The 23,861-nt window shown below is 34.9% G+C and overlaps 1 protein-coding gene across 1 annotated transcript; it reads right to left on the bottom strand.

Moving 5' to 3' along the window:
- On the bottom strand, positions 1-23,647 carry LOC113396811 (ras-related protein Rab-31). Its single transcript, XM_026634874.2, has 6 exons — positions 23,430-23,647; positions 8,358-8,485; positions 5,723-5,865; positions 4,260-4,404; positions 1,973-2,090; positions 1-763 (listed from the first exon to the last, which is right to left on the bottom strand). The coding sequence occupies exons 1-6, from the start codon at positions 23,470-23,472 to the stop codon at positions 660-662; spliced, it is 681 nt and encodes a 226-aa protein (XP_026490659.1). The 5' UTR covers positions 23,473-23,647; the 3' UTR covers positions 1-659.
- Positions 23,648-23,861: the final 214 nt, after the last annotated feature.

A 23,861-nucleotide genomic window follows, 5' to 3' on the forward strand; every position in this document is an offset into this window, starting at 1 on the left:
ATTCTGTTAGTATTACTAGTGTAACGTAATTTCGTTTATTCTTAACCGAAGAGATCCGGCCCGGCTTCGCACGGATATTTATTAATAAAGAAAATGTTTTGATATAAATATAATTTATACCTTATAGTACTCAGGAATAATGAAGTTTTCTAACAGTGAAGACATTTTATGAATTGATATCATTAGAGATTATTCCCTACAAAAAAAAAAAAATATACCTCTTAGTAATATTAATATAGGTATGGTAACAAAAACAAAATAATTATTAATTTCAGCGTGGTGTAATGAAATGAAAAAAAAAAATGTAAAGAGGTGACCACACTACGCAGGAACTCTTCGGACAGATCTAGACAGTATTATTGGTGGGTTTCTAACACAATGTGAAATTATATTTAAAAAATCTAGATGTGCTCAATAAGTGTTTATAAAGAAGTTAATTATTTTTAAAGTTAGAAATACGGAAGATGTTATAGCATTTTCGAAAAATTATCAGCTAAAAGGGAGACAGTTTTAGAGGATATTCCACCACACTCCAATGCGAGCTGTTGAATTACCAGTAACCATTATTACAGAGACATGATCAATACTACTGTTATTTAAGAACTTACAATGTATGCGCTCCGAGATGTAATATTGGTATATACTAGTCTGTCCGAGTGCTAGCAACACATATTCTTCTGAGTCTCTCCTAGTTTGAATTCACTGCTCCACGCTGGCAGTTCTATTTTGCCAGTATGGGTCGCTCTCTCTTCTGATGGAATACCTGAAAATATTATTATTCATAGTAATAATTAACCAACTACAACATTTCGCTACCAAGTTTGGTTTAATGGCATATGTTACAAATCGGTAGCAATGGATGGCGCTGATTGAATATGTCACTTTTCTGATTCGCACTGAATACATATTCGTTATAACACTATTCCAACCATAAGAGGAGAAAAGCCAAATAAGCTCTACTTAGTACTTGACAGCAAATTGACGCGATATCATTGGACGAGAGCTTGATTAATCTATGATATTCACTATGGATCTGCGAAAAAGTGGCGTTTTGAACGTCGACGAAACTGTTATCGGAATTTTAGAAGTAAAATTAAAGTGTAAATTTTAGCAATTATTTTGTATTATAAATAAATATATATTAATCAAGAACCGTCAGTTTATTTCTACTTCGATTTAAAGAGGTTTAGATATATATAACGTAGAATATCATATGCAAAGCGATCAAGTTGATGACAGTGGAAAGGATTTTCCTAATTTCATTAACTATTTGATCCCCTGATGAAAATTCGGCGTAAGAACTTTGAAGATTATATTTTATGTCCCTTGTGCTTGCAGTTACACTGGCTCACTCACTTTGCAATCGACGATGTTACCAATGTTATAAATATTCAAGTTTCAATGGACATATGTTTGTTAATCAATCACGCCAGAACTGCTGATCGGATCTGAATGAATTTTGGGGCAGAGATAGACAAGTCTGGAATAGTAGTTGCTCTTAATCAAGGGAAGGATTCATTCAAGTACTGTATTTGAAAATCGGTAGGTTAAGATCGGTCGTTTCTTTTAATTCAACATTGGTCAAAATTCTATTTGAATATCATTTGTCTTATGGTCTGTATTTATCGGTTTATAAATATTGTTCCTTAATTAAATATAATTTCGGGTTGATGACTAATTCCTAGCAAAGACAATTTTGTAAACGCCCGTGTTAACCATTCCCCAAGCCCAGTATTAAGACAAAAAAAAATAATCTGCGTGCTGAAACTAGTATTAAATATTGCTGTGTCGTGGTAGTATGTGTGATGAGGAGGTTCCATTTAAGGTTGGTGACGCATTTTCAATATAGGGGATGATTAATTATGGCGTCAATGTTTATTGGTTTGACCACCACCAGGTGGTCCCTTTGTGAGTCTGCCTGCCTATTTTAAACAAAAAACCTGTGTCTGTTAAGTATAAAACATATACGAACCGATTGGTAATTTCTCATCATATTCCGTGGAGTCGTAGGAGCGAAGGGAAGCGACGAGGCTCGACGAGGACAGCTTGAGGAGTTCCGTCGCCGTGTTCAGGAACACTTGGTCTATTCCCTGGAACAATCAGGCATTTATCTTTCCGATCTCTCTCTTTTAAGTATAACAATATATAACTATGCAGAAAAAATAAGCCTTTTTTATTTGAATATGTTTTGTTATATCTTTTGTTTTGGATATCTTTTAGTTTCGGTTACGATTACGGAGTTCCTTAACATTTAACTATACAAACAAACAAATTATACCTCTTCATAATATTAAGTTTATAATAGCTCTGCCTGTCTGTTGCTCTCTAACAATTGATATTTGGTATGAAGCAAACTTGAACTCCAAGGAACTTGAACTCAGTCACTTCTTTTTATGTCCAGCATCTGAGGACAAACCCTTAAATCGCGAGCAAAGCCGTTTGAGACAACTATTATGAAATCATACACACGGACACTGTAGTATCCGAGGATAATAACTTAAGTTTAATATTTTTTTTTATAGTTGTAATGGAATAGGCTTTTGTCTTCCATCTCACTTGATGAAAAGTGTAGATGAAGACGAAGGTGATACACGCCCATCCAAAAGGAACCTGTTCCCTCTGCTCTTAAAGGCTCCAGAGTTCAACAGGAAAAATACAGTTAAAACTTCGGTTTTTTAAATGTTCTTATTGTTAAATATGACGTCGGTTACGAATGACTAGTAAAGGTGACATCAGACGGTTCTTCGTTCGTCGAATGATGTCGTGTCTCTTGGAATAAATTAATTTGTGATCATTTGATCAAGGAGCTAAAAAAAAGAAGGTAAAAAAGCGTCAACGGTGGTGGGTGCGACCATGGATTGGAAGAAGAAATATATTTGGAGCTTCAGATACATTGTTGAGAGAACTAGCTGATGAAGATCCAGAATCATATTGCACTCATCTGCGAATGGATAACAGTAAATTTGAAGAACTATTACTTGTTTCTCCATTGACGTGCCGACCGTCTGCTACAGCGTTCGAGACAAAATGGCCAAATCCGAGTGAACGTTCACTCTGTGTTCGTTCGTTGGATCAGTTCACTAATTAATTAATTCGGCACTTTTGTTTCACTTTGTGTTTAGACGTGTCACTTTGAATGAAAGATGCAAAATGAAACACGAAAATGAACAAAAAATGAAACGGTTCATTTTTTGGGCCGAATGAATTCATTAGTGAACTGATCCAACGACGTTGGATCAGTTCATTCGGCATCTTTCATTCCCATCCCGAATGAACGAAAAAAGAAACAATCTGAACACGGAGTGAACGTTTATTTATTTATTTTATTTATTCTTTATTGCACCCAAACTTAAAACTAAAAATTACAATATTATAATCATTTTACGGCTAATGCAATCTGAACCCACGGCGTCAGAGTCGATGTCTAGAATGTTCTTCTTAACGTCACATACAGTAAACTGACTAAAAGACAAAGAAGGAATATTGCGAGTAGAAGACGCTGAAATATTTCTAATAGTGATTGTGTATCGCTCGATACAGTTCGGAACTCCAAAACGGGGCCGTTGGTTGACGCAAATCTGGTAGTTATTATATAACTATGTACTTCTATCTGTGATTGCTGATTACCTACATAAAATACAAGAATTATCATACTGTATCGTTGTGGTTACTAGACCATGAATCCAGAAGCTCCAACCGATGTCGGGCGTGCCGCTGATCGCAGTCGCCGTTGTGTATATAAGCTTTGTAAAGTCAATGTGTACACGTGCTCAGGATTACAACATGGCTTGCATGTTCATTGTGAAAATTTGTTTCGTACGCCATATTTATAATAAGCTTTTTTTACATTAACAGCCTGTAAATTTTCCACTGCTGGGCTAAGGCCTCCTCTCCCTTTGAAGAGAAGGTTTGGAGCATATTCCACCACGCTGCCCCAATGCGGGTTGGTAGAATACACATGTGGCAGAATTTCGTTGAAATTAGACACAAGCAGGTTTCCTCACGATGTTTTCCTTCACCGCCGAGCACGAGATGAATTATAAACACAAATTAAGCACATGAAAATTCACTGGGCCATCTCGGCTTTTATTAAAATTAATAAATAACTAAAATAAATAAATATCGTTAGGGTACAATTTCAAATTTGAAGATGAAAAAGTTCTTTAATGGTTTTTTTATACAGAAACCTTGCCCAAAAGATGCCTTAACTTTATGAAGTCAGTATGGCGTTGTGATATATTTCTGCAGTGTTTTGATACCTGGTCGTGCAGCGCCGAAGTCTCGCAGTAAGCAGCCCCGATGGACGCCGCGTACTGAGACGCCTCGCTTTGCGTAACCGCGCGACAAGACTCCAGGTCACACTTGTTACCGACCAGGGAGAGTATCATTGGATCCGGTACGTTACTGGAATGAGGAACTATATTGGACAAATATATGGCAAAGGTCTTCCCTTCTCTCAAAGGTTTTTTGGAACTAAGTTCTTTTACGCGACTTACAGTAGAGTGAACTGGCAGAAATCGCCACATAAGGAGAAAGCTTTATGCCTTCCCCAGTTAAAATTGTTTTTCAAATCAAATCAAATCAATTTTATTCAAGTAATCTTCGCAATGAAGCGTTTTTGAATCGTCGATGTTTAAACACTACCGCCGTTCCGGAAAGCAGCCTCCAGCGAGAAGAAACGGCAAGAAACTCGCATAGTTGCTCTTTCCAAATAAACAGATTTACAATGCTGTTCACAATAATTACTGTCCTGTGATATTTTTTTTTATTCTTATAATTCATACGAGATTTTCAATTTCGCCGTTATCATTTCAATATTTTTAAATGTTGTTAATTTATTGTCATTGGGAAAGACCCATAATATTAAATATATATCGAAGGCGAATTCGTTCCATGGGTCCCACGACACTGGACTTTTTATAAATAAATTAGGTAGGTAGACTTGGCCTCCCAAAAGCGTGTTCGCACATCTACGTCTACACTGAAGTAACACAGTGGAAAGAGAGCTAGGGCTTTGTGAAGCTGTTTGGAGTGGGTACCACCTAGTCATCAAATATGCTATGGTTAATGGACGACTTTGACGACTACTTGGTGGTAGGGCTTTGTGCAAGCCCGTCTGGGTAGGTACCACCCACTCATCAGATATTATACCGCCAAATAACAGTACTCTGTATTGTTGTGTTCCGGTTTGAAGGGTGAGTGAGCCAGTGTAATCACAGGCACAAGGGACATAACATCTTAGTTCCCAAGGTTGATGGCGCATGGGTGATGTAAGGAATGGTTAATATTTCTTACAGCGTCTTTGTCTATGGGCGGTGGTGACCACTTACCATCAGATGGCCCATATGCTCGTCCGCCAACCAATGCCATAAAAAAACGAGCAAACGAGTGTAACTACAGGCACAAGGGACGTAACATCTTAGTTCCCAAGTCTTGCATTGAGAATGTTAATTTTTTTTTAAATTGACATGTTTATTTTTATTACTACAAGTATTTAAAACGGGATATTTACCATGTTTTTTTCATTTTTGTCTGGTGCAGCTCGATATTTCAACATTATCTACGAATGTCTTGTTCTCATGAAACATGGTTTACCCGTTTTAAACACTTAATGTTAAAATTGTTAATATTTCTTACAGCGTCAATGTATGCGGTGGTAACTTTTTACAAACCGCTGGTTTATTTACCAGACTGCCTATATTATTTGAATAAAAAGTCTAACCTCTGCAACTCCTTGACCCAGCCCTTGATGGAGGCGAAGCTGTTCGCGCTCGTGATGTCGTAGACCAGTAGAGCTGCATTCGCGTTTCTATAGTACATCGGAGCCATGGACCGGAATCTCTCTTGGCCGGCTGTGTCCCATACCTTTAAAACGTTTAATAATAACAATGTTGATTTTTTTAAAATTATTTTCAATAGCTCAAAATTCATTAAACTTTGAATGGAAGGTGTGACTTTGTGGCAGAATTTAATTGAAATTAGACACATGCAGGTTTCCTCACTATGTTTTCTCTCACAGAGCACGAGTTGAATTATAAACACTAATGAAGGACATGAAAATGTAATGTTGCTTGGGTTTGAACTGGCAATCATCGGTTAAGATGCACGCGTTTGTACAACTAGGCCTTATACCTCGGCTCTGGTATTATACCGATGGCAGATGAAAACCTCCTAAGATTGATGAGCGTGTGAAACTTTATATTGAAGAAACAAAAGCGAATACGAAGTGGGATTAGTGTTCGTAGTAATTATAAATTTGTTAATACGTCGAAAATGCTATCACTTTATAAAAGTAATAATAATATTTTTTACCATATGTTTACAAAATGACGGGAAATCCCCCTTAGTATAAACTCGGTTGGGATTCCCCTGACCGGTTACGAATAAAACTTAATTTTCTGTATTGTACGAGTCAATCTGAGATATATCGTAGTCGAAAGTATAATATATATTTAGGAGATTCCTTTACCCATGGCTAGAACAAATAAAAAAAAAAACAAAAGCGCGCGAATCTGAATTAAACCGCCATTGATTTTTCTTTTCTGGCGCGGACGGCAAGGTCGACATTGGCGCGACTTGTAATTTGTTAAAATGTTCGTTGTGTTTTATTTGGTTTTGTAAACTTAATTGAGTAAGTAGTTTACTTCAATACGTATGATGTGGTGATCTATTTATGTTAAGATAAATTCGAAGTTGGAACTATTATTGGTTTGTTAGTAAATTGTTTTAAGTAATTTAAAATCTTGTTATCTTGTTTTTAAATCTGTTTCACTTCTGTACGCTAAATATACAAAGTAACCTGAGCATTATAAAAGTATTCACTTCACACAACTATTATCTTTTAATTTCGAAATAATAAGCCCTTCATTAATCACCGAATTTATAACCTTCAAGTACCATTTGAACCTCTCGAGGTGTCAATTAAAAAAAGTATCCTATCCTTCTCCGGAGCTCAAACTATCCCCGTACCAAATTTAATCTGAATCGGTTCAGCAGTTTAAGCGTGAAGAGGTAACAGACAGGAGACTCACAATTATAATATTAGTATAGATTAACGGACGATTTGAATTTTGTATTCGCTTTTGTTGCTTAACCATAATGTCCCGTGTACTCCATCGGCCTTGAAAAATCTGAGGCAACTTCGATTCATCAGCTATTCTAACGGAAAACTGCAATATTAGTGACGTTTTCTAGTCGGAATGAAGGCAGTCGAGTCGGTGTAAATCGGTACTAGGAATGTAGTTCTTCTAGAGATGATCAAGACATCATTATTATGTAATACTAGCCGTGCCCGCGACTTCGCGCGCGTTTGAATTTAACAAAAATTTTTTTTTATGGCTTTGGTTGGCGGACGAGCATATGGACAACCTGATGGTAAGTGGTCACCACCGCCCATAGACAAAGGCGCTGTAAGAAATATTAACCATTCCTTACATCGCCTATGCGCCACCAACCCTGGGAACTAAGATGTTACGTCCCTTGTGCCTGTGATTACACTGGCTCACACACCCTTCTAACCGGAACACAACAATATAGAGTACTGTTATTTGGCGGTAGAATATCTGATGAGTGGGTGGTATCTACCCAGACGGGCTTGCACAAAGCCCTACTACCAAGTATATATGTATGTTATTATTAAGTTCCCAGATTTTACTATAACTTATTAATTCTGTTTAAGGCAACTTTTGTTATATTAAGTCGTTGGTGGGAGGAACCCGACGTAATGGCAGCGCGAGGACTGCTTCCTTATAAAAGTAGCTTAATTTACTCCTTATTACATCAGCTATCTACCAGTGAAAGTCCCGTCAAAATCGGTCCAGCCGTTCCAGAGATTAGCCGAACAAACAGACGGACGAAAATTGTAATAAATGTTATTTTGGATTTAGTAAAAGGCGGTTATTTTAATATTACAAACAGGCACTCCAATTTTATTATACGAATAGATTTGGTTCAGTGTTTTCAGTATGGAACCGGGAGCTGAGATAGAACAGTGATTAGAACGCGTGCGTCTTAACCAATGATTGTGGGCTCAAACCAGGGCAAACACCACTGAATTTTAATGTGCTTAATTTGTTTTTATAATTCATATCTGGTTCGGCGGTGAAAGAAAACATCGTGAGGAAACCTGCATATGTCTAATTTCTACGAAACTCTGCCACATGTGTATCCACCAACCCGCAATGGAGCAGCGTGGTGGAATATGCTCCAAACCTTCTCAAAAGGAGAGGAGGCCTTTGCCCAGCAGTGGGAAATTTACAGGCTGTTATTGTTGTATCGAACCGGGTCAATTTCAGGACCTAGCTTACAGGTGACATTGCGTTAAATACAAAAATTTTCCGATATTCCTCGTAACTCACCTGAAGTTTAATTCTAGCATCCTCCAAATTGATGTTGCACGTGAAGAAGGACGCTCCGATGGTGGGTGATATGTGCTTGGAGAACATCTTGCCTATGTAACGTACCACGAGACTTGTTTTGCCGACGCCTAGAAAAATATAATCAGAATAAACATTACGCAAAATATTCGGACTTTTGCACACTGAGTTACGGTCAATTGACTACAACTCATTTAGTCGAATGCGAGGAGCTGACGGTTGATGTTATTGAGCAGCGATTTGATTTCAATCTTAATACATTTTGTTTAGTGGATATTGGTTGTTACTATTATTTAAAATTATAATTTACTCTCAAAGACAAACAGACAAAGATAAAAAGTATTCAGCCACAGCTGCGCGATCGCCTCGGCTAAAATTTCTTGTATTTTTATGGTTTTTAGTTATTATTAAGAGTTTTGGTTTTTGTTGAGAGTGTGTTATTGTTCATTTATGATTGGTGGTTTGTTTGTTGATATTTTTTTATTTTTGTGTTTTCTGTACTTATCTCGTGTTACGAAGTATGTCTGAGATTAAGGGGGTGTGTTGATTAGTAATTTCAGATTATACATACTCTTTGGATGTCAACTCTGATCTGTTTGGTTTATGTATTATGTTTGAATTACTTTAAATTTGGAATGTTGGTATTTGTTCAGATTGAATTGTCATATTTTATGATTCCGTAAAAATCACTCGAAGATGTAACACGTCTAGTTAACTGACATAACTTAAGTATTTTATACAAATTTCATATTGATTACATTTCAACAGAAATATATTCAAAAATGTTCAAGTTAAAATGAAAAAATACTAATCAGTTCAGTGTCTTTTTGGTTTGATAGTGATTCTAATAGTTACATCTACCATTCAAGACTGTCAACGTGACACAATTTTAACTTCGAACATCTTGTCTTTGTAGTATGCATATAAGTCAATTCAAGGATTTCACTATTTATAAATAGTATATATTATTTCTTTAAATAAGTGTAATGCTCCGGTTTGCAGTAACGGATTTTCTGAATTACAAATGAGACGCGATTTTAATTACATTTTAATTAAATAATTTAAAAATTTAACTGTATCGTGTAGGTTTGTCTGATTTTATTTCAATGTTTTTTACTTATCAGCTGAGCCCGCGACTTAGTGCGGTTTTGAATTTAACAATAAAAATATTGTTGTCGCCTAAGTTACTCCTTATTACATCAGCTATCTGCCAGTGAAAGTGCCGTTAAAATCGGTTCAGCCAGGAGAGATTAGCCGGAACAAATAGACACACAGACAGACATTGTACAAATACATATGCATTTAGTAAAAATCATGTCGTCATACAGTCATGTTAGTTAAATACAATTATACATGTATGTCATGTCTCCTGCCTGGAAGTCAACAAGCGTTAACTCCACGCTTTTTTATCATCAATATAATCTTGTATCGAATAATATGCCTTCTTTACCAATGTATTTTTTACAAATTATTAATGAAATGCTACTGAACATAATGGATTTAATATTGTATTTGAAACATTGGTTATGTAACACTCCTTATAATAGACAAATGTCCTAGCCTTGCACGACCGGTTTTAATCAGGCTTCCCTTAACAGATACAGTAAGGTTATAGTTCATTATTAGTAGGCTTTAGTCGTAATTTATATCACTACATAGTATAAAACAAAGTCGCTTACCGCTGTCTGTCTGTGTCTGTGCTTAGATCTTTAAAATTACACAACGGATTATTATGTGATTTTTTTTAATAGATTGATTGAAGATGAAGCTTTATATTTAGATATAATACATGCACAATATAGTAGAGAAACACTTATAATTTTAGAGGTTTCTGAAGTGATGTTGTAAATAAACCCATTTTTTGAGCTTACATTTCAAACGCTGGCTGAACCCTACGAGATAGATCAAAATAATGTACTACGATATTGTACCCCTTAAAAAAGTCAAAACAAAATCCGCGATGGTCTATATCCTATATCTTAGGGATAATAAACAATAACTAAATAAAAAAAGGATAAAAGTATTTTTTTTTACTTTACTTTTTACGAAAAATAATGGCTTATTTTCGAAGCGATTTTTAGCAATACAGCATTAATCCTTATCAAATTAAATCCCTTAAATACATTGTGCATTTAATGAAGATCAATACGGCCGTTTACAGCATGTAATTTAAATGATTGTTTTCGAAGATATTACAGATTTAAAGCGAAGGGACAGCTGTTTGTAATGTCTCTCAGTTCAATCGAAAAATAAAGAATTTAATTTGTGCTTATTTCTAATTTTATGGAATATTTTATTGATTTTATTAATTATATAATAGTTAAAAAATGTATTATAACTTCTTATCTCTAATTAGTGCTTATATTTATTTTATATTTTCAATACATATCGTGCTATACGATAGTGCACGGTGAGACTACCTGTCAGTAGTAGAACTTTTGCCTAGATAACTTTGAAATGTATTTTTTTTATTTAGATGTAATATTGTATCTACTGTTGGTTGTCCTGATGAAAATAAATAAACAAACAACAGAGAGATTCAAGAGGGAGGTTTATATGTACATATGTATATTACATATAAACCTTATAGTAGAAAAAAAGTCGAGAATTTCAACCTAACTAGCCAGAAATTAGTTCAGTTTTTTTTTATGTTTGTTGAATCTAAAAATTGTATATTGTACCCATGTGAAGTCGGGGCGGTTAACTAGTGATGCAATAAAGGCTAAATAAATACACTTATTTAAATATGTATGACTTTCAAAGATAACAATAATAATCCAATGATAGTTCTGTATATATAATTCTTTTGTATGTTTGTATATCCCTAACCTCCTAAACGGCTGAACCGATAATGATAAATGCTTTTGTGTTATTACGTCGGTCCCTGGCTTTTTGTTTTTTTTCCACAACCTAACCTAGGCTGTGTAACAAAAAAAAACATTTTACCTGTATCTACGAAATCGGAACGGACAGCTAGTATCTATTAACTCGGATGAGCCAATAGGACTAAATTAGGAGCCAGTAAGTCTTTTGTAGGGCAATACGTTCAAGAAAGCGTTCAAAATGTCTCTGTTGTAAAAAAAAAAACCCTATAGAAACACTTGTGTGCAAAATGTATTATGTACGCGAAATACCAATACTATATTATATACCAATAAAATTTATTTATATATACAACTAGCTGCTACCCGCGGCTTTGCTCGCGTAGAATATGAATAATTGAATATATTTACAAATTAACTTAAAATATTACGTTAATGTAAGACCTCTTTGTTGACATTGGTGTGTATTTCATAGCTCCTAACTTCAAAAATGACGGACTTCCAGACTAACCTGTATACGAAATGTTAACTCAATTTCCCTCCTTAGGCGTAGAATATTCAGAAACATTTGAATGCGAATCAAGTCATATTTAATCGGTAGCCCAAAAATAAAGTTTCCTGCTTCTAACTTCAAAAATGACGGTCTTCCAGACTATCCTATATACAAAATATCAACCCCTATATGTATAAACACATTCTTAATCAGTATCTAAAAAAATAAAATTTCTAGCTTCTAACTTCAAAAATGACGGACTTCCAATTTCCCTCCGTAGGATAGAATATTCAGAAACGCTTAAATACGTATCTACTAATTTTTAATCAGTAGGCCAACAAATAAAGTTTCATGCTCATCAAATTCGCTCCTTAGTGGGTGTCATGATATGTTAGTTTATAAGTGTACAGCCTAAAATATAAGTTTTATGCTTCTAGTTCTAAAAATGACAATACTTTCAACAACTTACAACCTTTCATCCCCCTTTTCAACCCTTTACAGCATTTTTATCCAAATAAAAAGGAGTCTATGTCCTTTCTCAGGCTCTAGACTATATGTGTAACAAATTTCATTTAAATCGGTCCAGTAGTTTTGGCGTGAAAGCGAGACAGACAGACAGGCGAGAGTTACTTTCGCATTTATAATATTAAAAAATAGTATGGATTTGCAAACATATTTTCTGAATCATTTTAACGAAATTCAGAGACACGATTTTATTCAACTTTAACCTGCAAACCTAATTACAAACTAAAAAGAAACCAACTAAAAATAAATGAAACCTAAAAGTAACTATTCAATTGAAACTAACCTACCTAATAAAGTGCGAGTCGGACTCGTGGACCGCGGGTACCATATACATATTTATAGGTATGTAAATAGCTCATAGATCTACCAAGAGGGAACGATGCTTGAAGATATTTCCCTTTTTTCAAGTTTTTTAAAATTTCCAATGTAAGCAGAGCCCTGCTCCTAAGCAAAATGTACGCAGTGTGGGATCAATTTATATTGGTTATTTTTATAAACAAAAATTAAAAAATCATGATTTTCAGTTCATGCCAAATTTCAAGTTTCTAGGACTACGGACTTTTAAGAAAAAAAATACAATTCCCGTTTATTCCCTATCCCTTGGGAATTCCGAAATATCCTAAAAATAGTTTTTAGTTGTTGTTATAACCTACTTGCATGCTAAATTTGAAACCCCTAAAAATTATAGTTACGGAGCTAGAGCTGAACCAAAGTGGTTTGAAAATATAAATCCCATTTATTCCCTATCCCGTGGGAATTTTGAAAAATCCCTTCTTAGTGTACCTCTAGGATACTCAAGGTATACGTGTGCCAAATTCCAAGTCTCTAGGTCCAGTGGCTTAGGCTGTGCGTTGTCTGTCAGTCACTCAGTCACTCAATCACTCAGTAACGGAAGATTTTTATATATTGATAAGTTAGTTTATGTTTGACAGCACACCTTGGGAATGAAACGATCGCCTCCTGACTATTTCATTGTTATACCCAATATATTTTCTACACAATCACTAATTGACAAAAAAAAAGCTTTCGACATCATTGCGCTGACATTTATATATAGGTATTAAATATATATATATATATATATATATATGTACATATAATAAAAAATAGATTATAGACATAATAACAAGCCTAAGTGCATCCAGATGACCTTGAAAGTCAGTACGGTTCGTATTAACACACATATATAAATGTCGGAGGAGCAGGATGCCGAACAGTAGGGTTCGGAGATTGATCCGACATTTGGAAGACTAATAATTCATATCGATTAAGAGCAAATGGGTTTGCAAGCAACCATCGCATTCGAGTCGCTTGTCAAAACATAACGGCTCGCGTTGCCATGACACTTACAACTCCATTCGGGGCGACCCGCTCTTAAAAGTAAATCAGCCATCAAACACTATTGCCAACTATTCATTAATTATCCAAATCAACAATCAAAGTAATCTCGCCCCGTTATATATATTTGGCGGTAGAATATCTGTTGAGTAAGTATCCAGACGGGCTTACAAAGTTCTACCGCCAAGGAATTATATATTTATATAAACATAAATTACAATATGTGCCAAATTCTCTAACTCAAACAACCATCGCCTTTCGTCGAACGTTCGAATCTATACGAATTTGGAACCTTCAATAAGAGGTCCTACATATCCCTCAGAGGCCAAAGCACTAGCAAGCGTTGCGGTGTTCATAAATGGGGGGCATTCATTTATTACGTAAGACTATTTTCGCTTGTTTTTGACCCCCTCCCCCCTGTTTAATATTTATCACGTAAGAATCTAGAGGTAAAAATTAATACACGATTGGTTTATTTTAAATTTTATGTTTCAAAGAATCAGTTTTTTTAAATAATTATTCGTAATTTCAAAGGTATTAATAATCTTTATTTTTCGGCCCGCCCGTTGCCATGGAAATGGAAATATCGTTTTATACCTATACGCATCCGAGCGGACCTCGACAATCGAACCTTTTTCAAATAATTTTATCTTTGCGCATTTTTTTGATCTTACGTAAGAACTATCGAGACTCCTTCCCACCCCCTTGTAAGAAAACATAAGAGATGGTCGACCCCCTCCCCCCTAAGTCGTCTTACGTAATAAATGAATGGCCCCTGGGCTGTGGCAGTCATTCCTATCAAATGTGCCGCCTGCACGTTTGACACTTATATCATAAAAAAACCAAAACCGTCTCAAGCAAGTTTGGAGCCTTTTTGCTAGATATTTTTTTGTTTAATTTGGTAAATTGTTGGTTCTTCGGTGCCCTCTCAGGATGTGCCCTATGGTAAAAATGCGTTTGATAATTTTATCAATGACAGTGAAAACACGAGGATTACTGCATTTATCTCGCGTGAATTACAATTGATAACACGACTACTGTGCTGATAAGAAACGATAAACGTCTTGAGAATATCTCTGAAAATTCATGACAAACTGGCTGGCATAACTTGTTACAAAAAAAAAAATCAAGTTTGGTATAAAAATGTTTGAGAAATCAAAATATAATTTATTCAAGTATGCTTTTACAAGCACTTTTGAATCGTCATTTTACAGAAATATATTAATTGAAGCAACCACCGGTTAGGAATGTAGATTTTAGAGGAACCGGAAATAAACTCAGTACTCTCTTCCAATATTTAAAATAGAAAGTTATGTTAGTTAAATACAATTATATATGTATAACGGGGCGAGATTACTTTGATTGTTGATTTGGATAATTAATGAATAGTTGGCAATAATGTTTGATGGCTGATTTACTTTTAAGAGCGGGTCACCCCGAATGGAGTTGTAAGTGTCATGGCAACGCGAGTCGTTATGTTTTGTCAAGCGACTCGAATGCGATGGTTGCTTGCAAACCCATTTGCTCTTAATCGAGATGAATTATTGTAATCCTTTGATATTATTATGATTCTTCCAAATGTCGGATCAATCCCCGAACCCAGCTGTTTGGCATTCCTGCTCCTCTGATATGTATATAATATATCCTGCCTGGAAGTCAACAAGTATTCGCTCCACACTTTTTTATCATCTATATAATCTTGTATTGTGTAATATGCTTTTTTTATTAATGTATTTTTTTACAAATGATTTGTATTTATGAATCGGCAATGTTAAAGATATCTGCGGAATATTACTACAGAAACGGATACCTTGCCCCAAGAATGATTTATTCACTTTGCGGAGTCGGAAACTCGGCGTTATAAGCTCCTTAAGTCTCGTGTTCACTGATTCTATCAACATGATCAATGTTAATTATGTAATACTTATATATGAATACTATTGATAAACAAACACCTGTTAGTCGACTGCAGAGTTCAATAAGCTTTTATTTGCTCCACTCGGACTTTGAACCCAGGGCTACGCAATCTAAACCCTAATTATCCAGCCACCGGACCAACGCGGCAGCCATTCATAATTATAATTAAACAAGTATTATAAAAATAATAGCACTGACTCACTTGCCCGTCGCACCGGAACATGATTAAGCATTATTAATATAACTTTACTGTATAATCTTTGCGCAAACAATAAAAGGAAATAAAATTAAAAAAAAAACGACTCAAAAAATGCTTTTCAAAGTGTATACATATATAATCTACTGCCTCGTTGGTACAGTGGCTAGATAAGAAGGTCACAGATCTCGAGGGTCCGAGTTCAAACCCCAGATCGGTCTGATAAATGTAACAGGACGGAGATTGGAAGTGTGTATACTCCCAAATAACACCTAAAGATCCTGAACTCTTTCGGATCGAGTCCGATTTGCCGTCATCGGATTACGAGTAAGGGCTACTCCCTGTAGTTGCACCTGTAATATAACATGTCCTTCGTAGTTAACTGGTCTCCCTTGACATTGGTCGCTGTAGCCGAAATCGGTCAGAACGACATTATTTCTATAACTAGTTCATTAAACCATTCCAATGGCCTCAAATACGATATTACTTCAATCAATAAACAATCAGAATATTCTATATTAATAATCTCTAAATAATAATAAATTAACCTTCACGTATCGGTGAAAGAATATCTGATGAGTGGATTCCTAACTCCTGTGTTAGGAGTGGGGACGACACTAGCCCAAGGGGTCAGGATCGATCCTGCGACTTTTTTTTACATCGCTAGGCGGACCATTTCCAAATGAAATACCATTATGAAAAATGGCTAGGTTTTTTTCTTTTTAATTACTTGCAACAACCCAAATACAAACAGCCTCATAGTTTAATCTGAATTATATATGAAATCAAGAAACGTTTTTATAATAAAACTAATTCATAAGATATAATGCATGTTTTGTTACACGAACACGAGGTCACGCTTATTATCAAGTTTTATTTTAATGCCTTGACTCGTTATTATGTAAAAAAAGAATTATGATATTGTCTTAAAATAGTCACACGAAAATATCAACAACCTGTATATAAAAAAACACGAATATCTGTACTAATCTATACTAATATTGTAAATGCGAAAGTAAGTCCGTCTATTACTATATCACGGGCAAATCACTGAACCAATATTGATGACATTTGGTATGTTAATCTTGAAACCCAATTAAGGACGAATACTCCATTCCAACCATAAGAGGAGAAAAGCCAAATAAACAAAATTTTACGGGAAATTAACGCGATATCATTGGTCGAGAGCTTGATTGATCTCTGATATTCACTACGGATTTGCGAAAAAATTGTGTGTTGAACGTCGACGAAACTGTTATCGGAATTCAGTCAGGATGCCATTCGTGACGTGTTCACACATATCAGTATAATGTCTTACACGTTGATAAAAGTATAAAGTACTATCAGAGCGTGCTCCAGCACACTGACAGCCTGGCATTTTTGGCACGGACCTGTGTGAATGAGTCCGAACAAATCGTACGCAACAGATTTTTTTCGAACTTTAAAAATAGACAAAGACGTACTAAAAATATTAATTTATAAAAGTTTATTTAACCAAATAGTTATGTTTTAACCGAACCGATATCCAGCGAAGATCTGCTGATGTTCAGTAATAATAATAAAAAATATAAAACGACAAAATGTATTAAAGCAGAATGTAAAAAAGGCTGGGCAACTGTCAGCCCGTGGACGTTGTTAAATTTAATAAAAAAAAAAAACCTAACCGATATACCTGTAAAGCCCCGGATACACTAGGGCACAAATGGAGCAACATGCGCTCAACAATGTCCTCGACACATTTGTGCCGAGAAATGCCGCAGAACATTTTTTGGACACAATAGACAGCGTTTATCGAATTGTTGCCTGAGGAAGTTGAGGCGATTGGTAGCTGTCTTATTTCGGGAATGATGTTACGTAACCACTTAGCGGGACATATTGGGAGGCACTCGACGATCTGATGATGAATGATGAGCACTCGGTGACAAATGGCGTTTAGTCATTATAGCGCCTTCTTGTCACCGACCAAGCCAGGCGGAACACGGGACATTGCGGGGACACCGTGCAACGTTGCAATGTCACGTAGATTGTATTGTTGCGCGATATACGTTTTCTACAGATTTTATAATTACTTTAATTAAACTAAACTATTACACTAATTCGAGACAATACATTTATAATTAATTACGAAGACTATATTCTGCTGATGAGGACTCGTTGATCTCTAAACGTGGAACTGGCTGCTCGCAGCATCCGTGATTGCGTGTTGCAGAACAGAATATTTCGTAGGGTATTCGCCGTAACTACTTTTATTTTTACAGGCACAAGGAACATTTTCTTGGTTTCCAATGTTGGCGATGTAGGGAAGGCCTCAATATCTATGACAGTGGTGACCACTCACCATCATACAGCTTGCTGGATACGAATGTGGCTGAATTTCATCCTACATATGCGAATTTTCTTACAATGTTTTAGTGCAGCTTCCCCGTGTTTAAAGTCGGGAAATTAGCTTAAGATTCACGCGTTCGAACTATTGGACCAGTCGGTTATTTATTTTAATAATTTAATTTATTTTATATTTATGTATAATTAATTGTTATTTTAAATTTAAATATATAATATAATCGCTTTTATTCAATTTATACATATAATAAAATCGTGACTGATCAACATCTGTACATAGAAGATATTTTAGAAGAAATTGTTCTTGGTGTATTTATTAACGCACAATCACAAAAATGTGATTTTTAGAATTTTTGTCTGTTTATCTGTTCGTTCGTTACCGCTAATCTCGGAAATAGTAACGCCCCGGTTTCTTATGATTCCAAAAAAAAAATTCGTTTACTTTTAAGCGAGTCCAGTGCACACGGCTAGCTTTATGTGGCTCTGTCGCGTGTTCGCAACTGCAAAAAAAATCTATGCTTTAATCTGTGTACCTAATATCGTGCAATGTACATTATATAGTTAGACAAATACTTATTGGGAACTACAATGCGACATACTCAAAGATACACAGATATGTCAACCATGTAATACTTCCGCTTTCTAGGATTAAAATCACGCGAACGGAGTCGCGCGCACCAGCTAGTACGTTTATTATTATTTCTGTTAATCCTACTTATTATTTAAAATAACGCTTTAAGATTTAAATATTTTTTAATAGAATATCATAAATTATAAATAAATTATTTTATTAATACGGCGATTTTTATTACTTATTTAATAGGAGTAAAAATTTCTCGTTAGAATACAAATTCATATTCCTAAATAAACACTTATTTCCCCCACGGCAGCGTCCGCGAGTCAGTTGGTAGGTACCCTATGTCTTTTTCAGTTATTTGAAATTGAAAGTTTTATGAAATAATTTGAAATTTTGGTTCAGCTTCAAAGACAATGGCCCTGTCGTGAGTATCGCTAGGACAATTGGGTTCCGGGTGCCCGGGTTCACCGCTAAGTATTGGAGGCTCGCCCGTCAAGGCGTTACAGACTTCCGAAGAGACGGAGTGGGTTGAGCTAGTTTTGGCCGATGGGTACTGGTGGAAAGGCATAAAAGCGCTTCTCTAGCGGAAAAAAAGTTCCATTAAAATACGTATTATGTCAAGTATGACCTGATTCTACTCGATGGATTGCATAATACTGCAGTCTGCAGGCGAAGCAACTTCTCAACGCTCAACAACCCGAACACGATTTTTTGCATATAAAAGACTGTTGATTGAAATGCCTTTTAAATTAATTTATTTGATTTATATATAATCTTCCTAATGACGACATGAAGTACAAATGAAATATGAAATTAATTAGAGCGTGCAACACTGCATCTAGTCTATCAGAGATCACTCAGGCGTTGTGTAATATGATATTCTTCAGACCATATAAGTACTTAAGTAATCACGGATATATGTATATTATTTTTAGACAAACCTGCAAAGGTCATATTATATTCTGCCAAATTTTAATACACAGATATTTTACAGAATCATTAATGACTGACTCAACGCAGACTCAACTTAGTCTAGAAAGCTTAAATTAGGAACAGGTTACGAGGTTTATTTAATAACGCAAGCATCCGTTATTACAGTATTTTCGTGATTTTTTTTTTTTAATATTACTGGTACAAGGTCGGATCCTGACAGGTTAACAAAGAAATGTCATATGTTCTGATATATAGATGTTTCGATAGTTAGACGTTTGGGTATAATGGTGCATATTCTACCACCAAACAGCAAAACTAAGTTGTGTTCCGGTTTGATGAGTGCGTGAGCCTCTGTAAAGAGACATAACATACATAAACATAATCAGCCTGTAAATTTCCCACTGCTGGGCTAAGGCCTCCTCTCCCGTTGAGGAGAAGGTATGGAGCATATTCCACCACGCTGCTCCAATGCGGGTTGGTGGAATACACATGTGGCAGAATTTCGTTGAAATTAGACACATGCAGGTTTCCTCACGATGTTTTCCTTCACCGTCGAGCACGAGATGAATTATAAACACAAATTAAGCACATGAAAATTCAGTGGTGCCTGCCTGGGTTTGAACCCGAAATCATCGGTTAAGATGCACGTGTTCTAACCACTGGGCCATCTCGGCTTATAGAGACATAACATCATTTGTATATAGCGATGTAAGAGACATTTCATAATTCGCACTGAGCCAATGTCTATGGGCGGTTAACATTAGATCAATTGCCCGTTCTCATACCTACACTATAAAAAAAAAAATCTGTACATTTTGGTTCCTGAACGTATTGCTCATTGATCATAAGCCTCATAGTTACAGCCAGTCCTGTCACTCATTTCACAGAGAACGATATTTTTGTTGCAAATGAATTCGAATCAAGAGCTATTTTATTTTGAGAGGTATGACTTTCCAACTTTTAACTAAAACTGTTAGCTCGTCTAATATACATGATATAACAATTAATAACCACTTAGAAATAATGTGGCTTTCTACTTGTGATTTTTTTTTATAACTGGATCATTAATTTTTATTACTTCAATACAAATAAACAAATTTTATCCCTTTTTATGGTATGTGGTGGCGGAACAGCTAATGGACCAACTAATGGTAAACTGTCGCCACCGCCCATAGACAAGGGCGCTGTAAGAACTAACCATTCCTTACATCGCAAATGTCCACCAACCTTGGGACCTACGATGTTACGTCCCTTGTGACTGTAGTTTTCAAAGCGTACTCATTCACAACAATACTGAGTACTACAGTTTGTCGGTAGAATATCTGACGAGTAGGTATTACCTATCCAGACGGCCTTGCACAAAGCCCTTAGTCGATGTAAAAAAATTGTTCAATATGTCAGAACTAGTCGTTTTATTAAGTAAAATATTCAGCTTAAAAATAGTCATAACTATGGTCAATTGATGATGTCATCTTCAACGATTTCGATTACGGTGGAGATTCTCGACGGAGAAGTAACTGCGCAGCATACGGTGCTGAAGTTCACCAATGGATCAATTAGACCCTGATCCACTGGGTCAAATTTTTTTGACACGATAGATACTTGGATTCCGTGTCAATAAAGGAAACGCCCGGGCAAGGAAGATCTCGAGGCCCGTACCCGGTTTGACCAACAGGCCAAACGACAAGACCCCATTCTCTGGTACCGAAGTGTATACGCAAACATTAACGAAACGTCGAAGACGAACGTCGCCCACGTCTTATCCTGCCTTTGCACAGCACGTGTTCACGCGCTTTCCAAACTTTGGGATGCCATTAACAAGTTTTCAACAGTAGAGCTTAAAAAATCTTTACAGTCCCGACCATGTGTTTTGGGGCCAGAACCTTGGGATCTGCAGGCATGCTTTAGACGGAGACTTTTCCCACAGAAAAACATAATCTCTCTGTATTATACTGTCTCAAGATACCTCTTTACGCAGATCAAATAAAAAGTTTTTTCTATAAGACAAACATATTTAACATATTTTGTTTTTTTTTTTTACGTACAGACCTTTGGCTGTCAAATGCAGAACACCTATTCTAAGTGACATCATTATTTGACGAATAGTTTAGAAACGTAGAGGACAAACATGCATTAACTTTTATTTATGAAAAAGATAACACAGTAAAATAATAGAAATAAAAATAATTATCATAGACGATAGACAAATATTTAGTTTTTAAATTCATTGCCAGGTTAAAAAAAATACTGAATGCTGCGGCTTTGTCCTCACAAAATAATTAAACTTTACTAAACAAACAGTCACCCCCTAATTTCCTCCTCGAGGGGTGAATTTATAAAAAGTAGCCTATGTCGAGGGACATAACTACATCAATCATTAATATCTTCCGTGAATAATTCCGTGTGATTAAAATGGCCTGTTAGTCAGAAACAATATACTAAACTGCCCAATTTCATTCAGGTGAAATGACAATATTATTTATTTCAAGATTCCAGTGTCAACGGGTTCAATTTCAACTCTCCAGGGACTTAATAAAATACACACAAAACATCTATACTAATATTATAAATTCGAGTGTAACTCTATTTATGTCTATTGCTCTTTCATATTTGAGAAATTTGGTATTAAGCAAGCTTGAACCCCAAGGATGGCTAATTTTTATGCCTTATACCTGATGAGTAACCACTAAAATGTGGGCTGCCTGAGACAATTAGTTCTTTGGGAGGAGTTCAGTAACATACACCACAATTTTTTTTTTTTGTAAAGATATACAATAGTAAAACCCATATATATATATTTCTATCTTTTGATTTAATATCTTGCAAGAAAAGCTGTTGGTAGCTTAGTATTACGCTTAACAAGTTAGTTATTTTTTTAAAGTACACTGTTATTATTGAAATATTAAAAAAATATATATTTTACTTTATGGTAACACTTTGTGTAAGACTGTATCCTCCAAACAGCACTATTTAGTATTTAAGTTATTGTTATTATTGTACTATAGTACAATAATTACATAATTGAAATATAATTAAAGGTATTACTCTGATTTGTTTTATTTAAAAGTATCTAATTATATTAGTATTCTTAGTATATTTTAAGAATTGTGATTAAGCAATAATAAATTAATGGTATATTAAATGGATCTTTTAAAACATCCCTTGTTGAATTGACTTCAAAATAGAGGGGATCCTAAATTTGCTGCATATGTAGTTAACATGTTCATAATTATTTAGGCATCTTTTAAATTTTTTATGCATGTTGGTTATTAAATAAATATGTTGGTTACTAAATTTATAGATTATAGTCCTGATTTTTTTTTTATTTTGAAATAATAAACCCTAAGGTAGATAATGGTTAAATAAATGTTGTATTTACTGAGACAGCCCTCAACATCAAAATAGTTTTTATTTTTTTTGCACACAATCTTTTACATAGAGCCTTCATATTCTTAAATGTTCTTTTGTTTAATGTAATCAGATTTTATTAGCATTTAATTAATCTATTAATAAAACTGACTAGAGTGAACTGTTATTAGTCATCAATTTAAATGATGGAAAATTTGATTTCATGAATTTATATAGATAATCAAATTGTTTTATTTTTAAAATAAGAAATGAGTGTTTAGTTTACAAATTTGTTTCTGGTAAACTTAGAACTTATTTTAAAGATTTATCATACCTATAATGTTAATTACATAAAATTTTAAAATTCTATAAAACATCCATAACAAAATGTAAACTTAAATATTTTCTTTAAAAAAACTAGCTAATAATAATAGTAATCATTTTCTTCAAGCGTTACGTTACTATTTCGTAACATTACGATATAATACATCGTCTATTAGAATAAATTCCTTTCATTTCAACTCCTCATGTTCGATATCGTAATAAAAAAGAATATATTCTTTACCTTGCGAGCCCAAAACGACGATTTTCGCTTCAACAACTTTCATTTTGAAACAATAACACTATACTAAAACACTACAAAAATTATCACCGTTTATTAAAAATTACATTGTTCCATTATATTTCATTGATAACAACAAAGAAATACAATTGAACTCTTAATCAACTATTTTTAAAACATATTGACGTGCATACTTTCTGACATGAGAAACACGTCTGATAAGCCGACTGAATTTAATTTAGGCATTCATACTTCATAGAATGACATTTAATATCCCGAGTAGACGGAGTAGACTTCTTCAATTTAGTCGAGTTATATTCAAGCGTCAACTGTCAGTTGAACACCGCCACCTAGAAGTAAGTAACTGCATTACGTTAAAAAATGTAGTTCCGTTTGAGTCGTACACGTACGTAACAGTATCTTAAAGAACTCCAT

The sequence above is a fragment of the Vanessa tameamea genome, chromosome 28 (assembly GCF_037043105.1).
Source record: "Vanessa tameamea isolate UH-Manoa-2023 chromosome 28, ilVanTame1 primary haplotype, whole genome shotgun sequence".
Classification (NCBI taxonomy): Eukaryota; Metazoa; Arthropoda; class Insecta; order Lepidoptera; family Nymphalidae; genus Vanessa; species Vanessa tameamea.

Coding starts and splice junctions, on each gene's coding strand:
- LOC113396811 (XM_026634874.2), bottom strand. CDS start 23,472: ATGAAAGTTGTTGAAGCGAAAATCGTCGTTTTGGGCTCGCAAG. Junction 8,486..23,429: donor CGTCGTTTTGGGCTCGCAAG/GTAAAGAATATA, acceptor ATATTTTTCTAG/GCGTCGGCAAAACAAGTCTC. Junction 764..1,972: donor TGATGAGAAATTACCAATCG/GTTCGTATATGT, acceptor TAATATTTTCAG/GTATTCCATCAGAAGAGAGA.